The sequence below is a fragment of the Crocodylus porosus genome, unplaced genomic scaffold, assembly GCF_001723895.1.
Source record: "Crocodylus porosus isolate Cpor-Errol unplaced genomic scaffold, CroPor_comp1, whole genome shotgun sequence".
NCBI classification, from domain to species: Eukaryota; Metazoa; Chordata; order Crocodylia; family Crocodylidae; genus Crocodylus; species Crocodylus porosus.
Window position 1 is genome coordinate 65,660,212 of NW_017728918.1, and position 12,379 is coordinate 65,672,590.

General features: G+C 44.1%; 1 protein-coding gene across 2 annotated transcripts in view; it reads right to left on the reverse strand.

Moving 5' to 3' along the window:
• Positions 1 to 12,379, reverse strand: part of UBE3D (ubiquitin protein ligase E3D) — a 168,164-nt gene that overhangs the window by 112,299 nt on the left and 43,486 nt on the right. For both annotated transcript variants that reach the window (XM_019537673.1, XM_019537674.1), the window contains exon 8: positions 6,661 to 6,830. In XM_019537673.1, the coding sequence (XP_019393218.1) occupies positions 6,661 to 6,830 (170 nt within the window). The remainder of the gene's footprint in view (positions 1 to 6,660; positions 6,831 to 12,379) is intronic.

Below are 12,379 nucleotides of genomic sequence, written 5' to 3' on the forward strand. Positions count from 1 at the left end.
CTGCTGACTCCTGTCATCCTTGACAGGCAGCCAGGGGCAGATAAATATTAATTTTCTAATTTTTTAGGGGGCCCACATGCTAGATAGAGTAGGATCTGGGCTGAGGGCCATATTTTGCCTGCCCCTGGGCTGCACTGTAGAAGCACAATTCTGTTCTGCATCATGCAAGAGGCCTCTTGCCACACTGAGACACTGGGTATGAGAATGACGCAAGAAGTATTTGGTACTGTCTGGTTTGTGGAGGATTTCTGACCACAGCCATGATTTTCTTTGCTTTTGCTTTTTTATTTTTTTAATATTTTGACTGTAGTGATTAGCACAACAGATGACATTAAGTACAAGGAATGTGAAATCCGTATACTAGGCTAAAAGCCAAACAATAAGGGTATAGCAATACACAGCAAGAAGTTTAAAAAAGAGGCATTATTAGGAAATGAGTTAGATCTGTGCAAGTTTTGTTTTTCCTGTTTGGTTTGAGAAGGATGATTAATCACAGTCAGATGATAAAATCTCTTCTGATTTCAAACACATGGTAAGAGGAGAAAAATCATGGCTTTTCATAGATGCTAGCATCAGAAGGGATCTCAACAGATCATAGAGACTGACCTCCTGCCTAGGCAGGAAAGAGTGCTGGGGTCAAGTGACCCCAGCAAGATGCCTATCCAGCCTTCTCTTAAAGATCCCCAAGGTAGGGAAGAGCACCATCACCCTTGGAAGGCCGTTACAAATTTTGGCCACCATGAAGTTTTTCGTGATATCTAGCCTAAATCTGCTCTTTATTAGTTTATGACCAGTGTTCCTTGTTACCCCAAGAGCTGCCCTGGTGAACAGAGCATCTCCGATCCCTTGCTGCATCCCCCATATGAATTTGTAGGCAGCCACAAGATCACCTCTCAGCCTTCTCTTGCAGAGGCTGAGAAGGTCCAGGTCCCTCAGTCTCTCCTCATAGGGTTTGTCCTGTAAGCCCCTAACCATATAAGTGGCCCTCCTCTGGACCCTCTCAAGTCGACCAACATCCTTCTTGAAGTACGGCACCCAAAACTGGATGCAGAACTCCAGCTGTGGTCTGACCAATATCGTACAGAGGGTAAGTATTACTTCCTTGGATCTATTTGTGGTTAGCTTTGCTGATGATTTCATCATGCTGACAACTCATGTTCATCTTGGAGTCCACTAGGACTCCAAGATCCCTTTCCAGTTCTGTGCTGCTGAGAGGGTCACTTCCCAGCCACTAGGTGTGCCAGATATTTTTGCGCCCTAGGTGCAGCACTCTGCACTTGTCCTTTTTGTACTGCATCTTATTGTGTACTGCCCACTTTTCAAAACCGTCCAGGTCTGCCTGCAATCGTTCCCTACCCTCCGGAGGGTGCACTGCACCCCCACCATTTAGTATCATCCGCAAACTTGGACAGAGTACACTTCACACCCACATCCTAAGTCACTGATGAAGATATTGAAGAGTACAGGTCCAACGACCGAACCCTGTGGGACCTCACTACCCACATCCTTCCAGGTTGATACCGACCCATCTACTACCACTCTCTGGGTGTGACCACTAAGCCAATTTGCCACCCACTGGACCACATAAACATCTATGTCATAGCCTCTTAATTTATTTATGAGAATGGGATGAGATACTGTATTGAAGGTCTTGCTAAAATCCAAGAAAATAACATCTCTCTCTACTCCTGCATCTAAGCATTTTATGACCCTGTCATAAAATGAAACCAGATTGGTCAGGTGTGATCTACCTGCTACAAATCCATGCTGGTTTCCCTCCTGCATTATTTTTCCTGCTGGACTCCCATAAATATGACCCTTCATAATCTTTTCAAAGACCTTTCCAAGGATGGAGGTGAGACTGACTGACCTATAATTACTCGGATCTTCCTTCCTCCCTTTCTTGAAAATAGGAACCCCACTGACCCTTTTCTACTCCTCCAGGACCTGACCCAAGTGCCACAAGTGCTCAAACAGCCATGCCAGTGCTTCTACTATGACACCAGCCAATTCCTTCAGTACCCCATGGTAAAAAAAATAAGAGCAAAACAACATTCTTAGCGATGGAGCAGCTGAAAAAAATACTAAGAAGCTGTCAGATAGTCAACCCCTACATAGACTGTCCTGTTTAAAGCTATTTACATCCCATGCATTACAAAAAACAACCAATACAAACATTCAAGCAGGCAAGATAAACAGGCACTGTAACTACTATGTCCCTCCTGCCCTTGATGAACCAGAGCAAAAAGGTTTTTAGCTGTTTCTGCCAGCTGAATACCAGCTTCACAACTGTACCTCTTGGGCAGACAATGGCACAGTCCCCAAAGCAAATGAAAATTAATTTTTTAGAAACAAAGTATCTATAGATAGTCTACTATAGAAGAAGAGACATGCATCATTCCTGAATAAAGACCTGGGAAGAAGACTTTGACAGAAGAGTATTCCTTTCTCATTTCTGACATTTCTCTTTGCCATCCCAGTCCTATTTTATGAGTTGTTTACAAAATCAGTAACACATTGTTTTGGCAAAGTAAAGGTAATGTGAATAACTAAGAAAATATGGCTGTTATCTGTAAAATATACCAAGGTGGTTAAATCTTTCTTCTGACAGAATTAAACATGCAAATCTGCTGAAAAGCAAATCTACAAGCAATTCTGCACTAATACCTGCAAATAATCATCACATCATGCTATCAGAAATTTCCTCCACCAATAAGAACACAATACAGACAGAGTCTGAGCATTCTTTGTAGAATTTAGGCAGAAGAATGTTTAAAACATTTAGTCCTTGAACATATCCTGTTTATATGTGGTGCAATCACTATGCAAACATCACTGGGAAGAGCATATAAACAACACCTCAAGTCTTCGCAAGATTTATATTTACCTTTCATAGATTATTACTACAATAAGTTATATTTTCTGGTAAGGTCTATAAGACCTTGGGTTACAATACTGTTTAGTATCAACACAGTGCCTCAGGGAAATATATTTAAAATTTTAAATGTGAAATGTGCACACACCTATTTAAAAAAACACTACTTACCAGGAGTTAAGGAAAAACAACAAATCCCAAACAATTTCTGCATCTGATCTATCATCATAGAAACAACTTTGGTGAAAAATTCTTTCATCAGCTGTGCAAACACTGAAGTCACTGATGAATATAATTTAGCATCTTTGTTCATCACCAGTTAAATATAAAGTAAGGCTATTAAAAGCTATTATAAACCATAACCAAACATTACACTGGCAGCATCTTTTATCCATATCTACACTTAAAAGCCTGCTGAAATCAAATATTTTCTTTATTAAACCTCCAGTAGGTTTGCACATATCCAAAACAAACAAGTCTACATCATTCACTTTAAAGGCTTTCCCCACCCCTAAAGAAGACTGACTGTAGCTGAAATAATGCCACTCTTGGTTTGAAAGCAAGTTATAATTATCCCACACACAGACACTGACTAATTTTGTAATATATCAAAACTATAGTCATATCTTAGGGTGCAAACGGATATAACACTTGAACTGTTCCACGAATGTCACTGATAGGGAACTGATTCATAATTGTCTTTTGACAGAAGTTCTAAGTAGAACCCTCACCTTTCAGAGACTGTATTGGTGACAAAACACCAACAGGGGATAGGCAGAGTACCCAGATCATCATGCCTTCCAGGGAACAGTACTTAGCTGTTTTTCCAGGATTCCCCTAGAGGGGAAGTGTTACTGTGAGACATGGCTTGTGAGTCATATTCTGAGGGAGGGGTGATCCCTACCCAAAACAGCATCTTCTCGTGAGGGAAACTAGCCTGGGAAGGGCTGATGATGTGTGGAAGTCACCTGCAGGTACTGGAGCTGAAATGCCAGAGAGGCGCACAGCACCATCACACCATTTTAAAAGTACACACTCCCTGTGCAGAGGAGGGCACGCAAGGAGTGATGTACAAAAAATGCACACCTGGAAGCACAGAGAAGCTGGGTGCCAAAGGTGGAGAAACGCAGCCGGGTGCCAGAGTAGGATGAAAGCAGCAGAGAGAGCCCCCTTGCTCTGGCATAGTCGAAAACCCAAGCTGCTGAACCAAGCAAAAACAGCAGGGAGAGACCCCTGAGTCCAGCGAGCCTTAAAGTATGGGGCCTGAGGGTATGACAGGGGAGCTGGCCAAGACAAAACTTGGAAGAGTTCTCATCCATGAGGCTGGTAAGCCTGAAGAACTGAGGTGACAGTAGAGTCTCAGACCAATGAGGAGCATCCTAAGGAGGACATGCAAGTGTGAGCCCCATATAGTGACAGACAGAGGGCACTGTGGAACGATGATTATTTTGGTCTGCGTTACTTGTTTTCTACATAATGTTTAAAGGCGCTTGAAGCATGTATACCTACATCAAGGCTGAGTTATAAGTAAGCTGAATTTATGTTAAGGCTGGACTCTTAAACACTGCCAATACTGTTACTGATACAAGACTGGTTAGACAGACATGGCCCTGAGGGGGACCATCCAGGACTCGGATGTTTTAAGATTAATTTTGATAGTACCATTTGTGTCCTATGACTGGCGGCCACAGGGTATGCAACTAATCCTGTGCTGAGAAGCACCACCCATCTAACATCACAGTTGGCATATGGAAGAGGTGTAGGGAAGGTGGAGCCCCAAGAAATATACCTAGGGGAATCTGTAGAAGAAAAGAAAATCCTCCATTATTGAATCCTCTCTTTTCAGGTTTTTTTTTTTTTTTTTTGATCAAATCGTGGCAGACAAAGAGGGACTTTGTTTCCTCCCTTTTTGGGAAAACATTTCTAAGACCCAGGAAGAAAATGTAAGAAAATGACACTTCACGTAGTGAGGTGATGCAGGTAGACATGTGGGTTGTCACACTCCTTTCCTCAACAGGGTCACAAGGAGGAAGACCCAGATTGGGGAAAGGGGTAGGTGTGGAGAGGTTGCCAGGTGTTATGTATCCCCCTGCTTGTGGTTTCCTGCAGGCTAGGTGCTCTATTTCTCTGCACCTCTGCTAAAATTCTCCTGCTTTTCCAACCCCTGACTTGGAAAGCCACCTTGAAATTTCACCTCTCTGCTACAGTTCCTAGGTGGTGGGGTTCCTTACTCATTTGGGGTGGGATAGGGATTGAAGGGCTTGCCAAGTGTTTAACCCCTGCTTCTGGGCTGCCTGCCACCACCACTCTTTACCCACCCAACTGGTCAAGCTTCAGTTTCCCTGCATGCCTCGCCTGCACAGCCCATAGTGCTTGTACACTTGCTTGTACACTATCGAACTCTGTGTGATGGTATCTGGGCAGAGCGTAACCAAGTGAGTTGTGGGGAGTGGGGGGGGAGGAAGGGAGGTGGAAGGGGGTGATTAGGGGTCCCTTCTTCATTCTAGAGGCTGGTTGCTTTGGGTCTTCCCACAATCTCTGCCTCATTCTGCAGGTTTAAGAGGATTTTCCATGGTAATCCATTTATCTTGTATTGTCAGCAATTGCATAGAGATGTGTGTGCAGGGTGGAACCTGCAAGGCAGGACTAGCTGCATGAATGCAACACAGAAGAGAAGACATAATTAACAGTTAATTAATTAAATAAATTAAATAATTAAAGTCACTTCACACTGAGCATGAAAATGACAGCCATCTTGTGCCATTAAGTGCCCATTATGCAATGGTTGTTTCCCCCCACATCAATCAACAACTGAAAGGTGTTTACTGTTATAGGGGGGCACAAAGCCCATCTCCTCCATCCCCATAGAACCTGGCAACCCCACCCCCCCAATCTAAATTAAGCCTGGACCCCTACTCTGGGTTCCTAAAAAGGAAGTGAAACTGACAGAGACTTTCTGCTTTCCCACCCATGCAGATTGCTCTCTGTAGGTAATTAGTCTTTGGGAAGTAGAGTTTTGGTTGCATCCCAAAGCAGCCCCATTTCCCTAGAAGAGTTTAGGATGCCTGGAGGACCAGACATATGACACTCAGGACTGTTTCAAAATAGTACTTGATTTTCCCAATGTGCTTTTGAAATGGTCCAGGAAGTTTAAATCAATCTAAAGTGGTGTGACATATATGTCTAGACTCTAGGGGCATTTATACACATACCTTTTCATCCCATGATGCACCAGAGATCTAGTGGGTTGAAGCAGACTCAATTAATCAAGTCTGCTCTGCATGTGAGTTGACACATGCTGCTTTGTGTACAGTTGTATAAGTGGCAAAATGCACGTCACCATGCAGAAAAGGGCAGCAGTGCGCTTTTGAACTAAAACGCCTCTGATGCATTAGTGGATGTGTATGTGTGTAGTGTTGACAGGGGATGTTTGTGACTATGTATGTTTTGAAGGATTGAGTGCGTCTTTGGATGTTGAATCTCATTTGATGGGTTGGATTCAATAAAAAAAAAATTAAAAAGAAAAGGAAAAGTATTATATTCAAAAGCATTAAAACATTTTGTAACCTTAATGTAACTTAGCTATTATAGTTGTAAGGGTAGTGTAACTCTGGACCTTAACTTTTCAAGAAGTTGGACAGGAGCTTAGCTCCAAGGTTCTAACTGGCTTTAAAAGAGACAAATTACTGAAAACACTATGCTGTGAAAATTCATTCCATTAGATTTAAAATTTGCCTGGAGGGCCCAAAGGAATAGAACTTAAAATGCAAAGAGAAGATACTTACTCCTTATTTCTGTTTTTAATGCAGGGAAGGTAAAGAACTTTGACAGCATTCCAAGTGCCTGATGATTTGGCATGAGACCTCAAACTATCTTCAAACAACGTAAAAACATTGCTGGGAGCTGAATTTCCAAGAGACTCCATCAATAACGTGTCAACATTTAAAAGCCACATCTGAAGATAAAGAAATATTTTAATTATAGAATACAACATCAGTTCAGACTTCTTCTGTTACTCCAGCCTTTGGTGCAATATGTTATGCGTAGATGACATTAAGACATTAAGCAATTTATATTGCTTTGTTTTTTACTAGCATGTGATAAAACTAGTTTTTAACAAACTGTTAATGGATTCAAACTAATATAACTTATGTTCATTTTTTTTCAGTGTAGACACGTTTCCAGTGAAGATCAAACAGATTTTGGAATTTTTTTAAAACTAAATGCTGGAGGATTTATTACTGGTATTAACAGTACTGTAATTGTGTACCTATGTTTCTTTGTGCTAGAACCTCAAGAATGCTCGTTGCTACAAAAAAAAGGAAACACTCCCAAATCTTCTGGTCCAGTAACAAATAGCTGATTGTTCTTTTTATTTTTCAGTGACGTATCCAGTACATCTGTTGAAACTCAGGTCCTGAGGAAAGGAATGGAAGTGAGAGACTGCCTACTGGAAGAAGCAAGCAACAGGAGTTTCGGAACAGACAAAGATATAATGGTAGCTTAGACTGGATGAAGCTGAGGCACAGAAAGAATGGCCAGCAATCACTGTTTATTAATGTTAATAGGGGCCCAATTACAAAGAGTAACATGGTCTCTAGCCAAACTTAATTCGGAAAATAATACTAATACATGGCTGATAATGGGAATCAGTGTTCTCTAACACTAACTTGGTACAGAAATGCTGACAGTCTCTATTAATGAAGAGTTTTGAGAAATCTGATTTTTGCACTATACTATTTGTGATCCTCATATTTAATTTATTCCTAAGTCCTTATCAGGATAAAGGTTCTTTTGTACCGGAAGCTATACAAAACCATTCAGGTCTCTCTTCTTCATTTATTTGCTGGCCATGGCAGTAGGATGACTTGAGTTACCAAGAGACAATTAATTTTCATATGTTTTGCTAATAGATTTTTTCCTCTTTTTCAAGATACTATTTCAGTTTTCTTTGTATGTTACTCATTAAACATATTACTTTGTACTGTCCTTTAAGGATTTTCAATTGTTTTTCCTCAAAGACTAAAGTTGCTCTTTGAATTGACAACTAATTTTAATAGGATTCTTTTTGTACATGATTTAATATTCACCTTGATGGTCTTTTGATTGCTAAACAAAATTTCTTCTATAGAAAACCAGGGGTTTGATGGTGCATTTAGCTGAGGTAGTCAGTCATTCTCAAACTTTTTAGAATCAAGGCACTGTTCCTTAGACTTAAGGCGCTGCTAGGAAAATACCAGCTCTTAGCTTTCATCTGTTTCTTAACTATGGAAAGATACAGTACTTCTTTGATTGCAAGAAACTCAGAAACATCACAACAGGTCAGAATGTTTTAAAATAGATTCCAATCTGAAATCTCAGAGTATATCTTGTGAGTCATGGCACACCTAATATTGTAATATTGTATAGAACCCAATGGCACCCTTAAAAGGATCTTATAGCACCCTGGCTGAGAATCACTGAATTAAGGAGTAGTCTTTTGCTTCTGAAAACCTGGGCGACCTCAGATTATGACAACAAATATTACGTTTGGTGATTTGTTCACACTGAATAATACTAGTCAATACAGCTAAGTACAATTGTCACAATTCGTCAGAAGCTCAGAAAGTACTGTAGCATGGCTTTTGCAAAAGAGGAATGACTTACAGTCAGAGATGTCTCTGGAGGAGATAAGAAAAGATGAGACATACTTTATATACAAATTAATTGCACTGAGCCTAGCTCTCACTAATTCAAGTCTCTGACCTGCAAAAGGATTATCCATTAAAAAGATTTTTTTCACGGATCTGTTCAGAAAGTGAATAGCAGCTCTAGGATACGCAGTCAACTTCAGTCTATAAGTGATAAGTGACTCTGTTACAAACTAACAGCTTGTAGATCCTGTCTACACTATTCTATCACTTGGTCAAGGTGCGTCTCATCTTATAGCAATCCAATCCAACAGATTTGTATTGATCTTTGAGTATGCAAGATATAATCAACAGAATGAGGACCTAGAAGAAAAGATGCTATTAACTGTAAGGAATTATTGCATATTTTAGACCTGAACTATTTATTTGTCAACATTTCATTTTTTTCCAGCATTAGTTATTTTATTTCTTCCACTGTTGCTGGTCTAGAAGAAATTAATGCAACTCTCTTCACATATATTATGCACTTAGATATCAAGGTACCATATTTACTTGACTATCAAGTCTACTAGTGTCCCGGCTCTGGTGCAAGAAACACGGGTATAAGCCCGCTGTGCCCCCATGAGCCTAGGGACCTCAGCAGAGACCCCAGCTCCCCCGACAAGCCCCGGCCTGCCTGCAGGTAAGCAGGGGCCCATGGAGCGAGGGACCTAGTCAGCTGGGAGTGGGCTACAACGGCCAAGGAGGGTCACGCCCCCCCGATCCTACTTCGCTCAGCCTCCCAGAAAGCTGCGCAACCAGAGATGCGCAAACAGGCCGTGAAGACAGGCATGATCTCCTGGTCCCAGCATGGGAGTTTGTGCAGAACGGTGCACAGGAGGGCCCAAAGCCCTGCCTGTGAGAGCCCAGAGTAGACAGTCCCAGCTGTAGCCAGCCCACCAGTGGCATGACACCGATGGGCAAGCACCGCACTCCAAGGGTCCGCTCAGGGCCTGCGCCCCCCCCTCCCCAGAGGCCTTCACCCAGAGTCCATGGTTCCAGGCTCCACACAGATGGAGCCCCTGGCTCTCAGCTGCAGGGTCTGCCTGTCATATTTTCAAGCTCTGGGGCCCAGGAGCATGGCCACCTCCCTTTGTGAGGTCTGCTCCCTACTGGGGTCTCTGGCACACCAGCTGGAGGAGCTCCAGGCCACAGTCCAGAGACTGCATGCCATTAGGGACTGTGAACAGAAGATAGACTCCTACTGCCAGGCCTTTCTCCCATGGGAGTAGGAGGGTAGACCAAGGTCCCCCTCCATGACAAGGGAGGACTCAGGAACCTCCCATTCTGTCCAGTCCAGGGGATAGACCAAGGTAGTAAAGAGCCTACAGACCCACTGCACCAAGGCCCCTGCCCCGCTGGAGCCTTGCAACAGGAATGAACCTCTTGCAGCCCTAGCAGAGCCTGCTAAGTTGCCAGCTCCCACAGGCAACACGGGCTCTACTGTAGCTACTGCCCCCACTCTCCAAGACAAAACGCAAAGTGTTTGTTGTAGGAGACTCCATCCTGAGGGGGGCTGACGGGGTAATCTACTGCCCTGACCCATTAGCCCAGGAAGTTTGCTACTTTCTGGGAGCCCATAACCGGGACATTGTAGAGAAGATCCCTAAGCTCCTCTAGCCCATTGACCACTATCTCATGCTCCTCATCCATGTGGGCACCAATGACACAGCCCAGAGTGCTCCCAGCTGGGTCATGACACGTTACAGGGATTTGGGAGCAGGGCTAAAGGGTCTGGGGGGACAGGTAGTGCTTTCTTCAATCCTCCCAGTCTCAGGCTATGGGCTGAGGAGGGAGAGGAGGATCCAGGTAGTTAACCAAAGACTGCGGCGCTGGTGTCATCGGGAGGGCTTCCATGACCGCAGCCCGCTCTTTGGTGAGGGAGGCAGTGAACTGCTGGGAAGGGATGGCCTCCACCTCTCTCCGCTGGGGAGGAGGCTATTCTCAGCCAGACTGACTGACCTGCTCCGTTGGGCTTTAAACTAAGCCCATCAGGGGATGGGAGACTACCACCACTGCTGGCCCACTGAGCACCCTTGCAAAGCCAGCAGACCAAGGCACTTAAGGGAGCCCACTCCTACCCCGACCCTGGAACAAACTGTAGGCAAGGCAAGGGCCCCCAAGGGGACACTTGCATGCCTATACACAAATGCCAGGAGCTTGGAAAACAAACAGAAGGAACTTGTCCTCCTGCTAAACACAAATAACTATGATGTCATAGGGATAACGGAGACATGGTGGGACTCCACCCATGACTGGGCCACAGGTATAGATGGCTATACCCTGTACAGGAGGGATCAAGTGGACAAAAAGGGCGGGGATGTAGCTCTCTATGTCGAGGAAAGCTACGCATCCCTGCAAGCCGACATTGGCACCCACAGTGGATTTGAGAACCTTTGGGTTAAAATCCGAGGAGAACACAGCACTGGGGATACTATGGTGGGAGTCAAGATCTTGACCAGGAGTTTGCTAGAGAATTGGCTGAGGCCGCACGCTCCTGGTGTATGGTTGTCATGGGAGCCTTTAATTACCCAGATGTCTCATGGGAGGAGCGCTCAGCCAAATCCAAGCGGGCACAAAGCTTTCTTTCATGCGTGGATGACCTCCATTTGACGCAGGAAGTCTACTGGCCGACGAGAGGTAAAGCACTGCTCGACCTAGTACTAGCAACCAGGGATGACCTAATCAGTGACCTAATGATTGAAGGGAAACTGGGTGACAGTGACCACGAGCTGATCACCTTCACCATCTGCCATAAAGCTGGCAAGTCAGTGAACAATACAGAAGTTCTTGACTTCAGGAAAGCTGACTTTGACAAGCTCAGGAGACTTGTCAGTGAGGCCCTAAAGGGCCACAAACCAAAGGGGAGGGGAGTTCAGGATGAGTGGTTGCTCCTCAAGGGAGCATTCCTGGATGCGCAAGCAAAGTCTATCCCGTTTCAGAGGAAAGGCAGCAAAAGGACACAGCAGCCCCCTTGGTTCTCCAGGGAACTAGCAGACCTCCTTAGTCTTAAAAGGAAGACCTACAAAGGATGGAGGGCTGGAACCACCAAGGAGGAATACTCTGCTCTGGTCTGGACCTGCAGAGAGCAAACTGGGAAAGCCAAGGCCACAACGGAACTTCAGCTAGCTAAAAATATCAAGGACAATAAGAAGTCCTTTTTTAGATATGTGGGGAGCCAGAGGAAAAGCAAGGGCAACATTGGACCCCTACTAAACCAGATGGGACAACTGACAACATATGCCAGGAAAAAGCAAACTTGCTAAATGGTTACTTTTCATCAGTTTTTCACCAGTTCCATGGGACAACTCTGCCCACTGTGGGACAGGGAGGCCTGGGGTAGGGATATTCTTTACCATCCATCAAAGCTGACCTTGTGAAGGAACACCTTGACAGGCTGGATACCTTCAATTCAGCCAGCCCTGACGGTTTACATCCAAGCGTACTCAAATAGCAGGCAGACATAATAGCTCAGCCCCTGGCATGGATCTTTGAGAACTCCTGGTGCTCTGGTGAAGTGCCCAATGATTGGAAGAAGGCCAATGTGGTGCCTATCTTCAAAAAAGGGAGGAAAGTGGATCCAGCAAACTACAGACCCATCAGCCTGACCTCTTTCCCAGGTAAGGTCTTGGAAAAGATTATCAAAGAGGCCATCCTATACAGGCTAGCTGACAGAAATATCCTGAGGGATACCCAGCACGGGTCTGTTGCGGGTAGGTCTTGCTTGACCAATTTCATTTCCTTTTACGACCAGGTGACCTATCACCTGGACAAGGGGGAAGAGATTGATGTTGTATATCTTGACTTTAAAAAGGACTTCGATCTGGTATCCCAT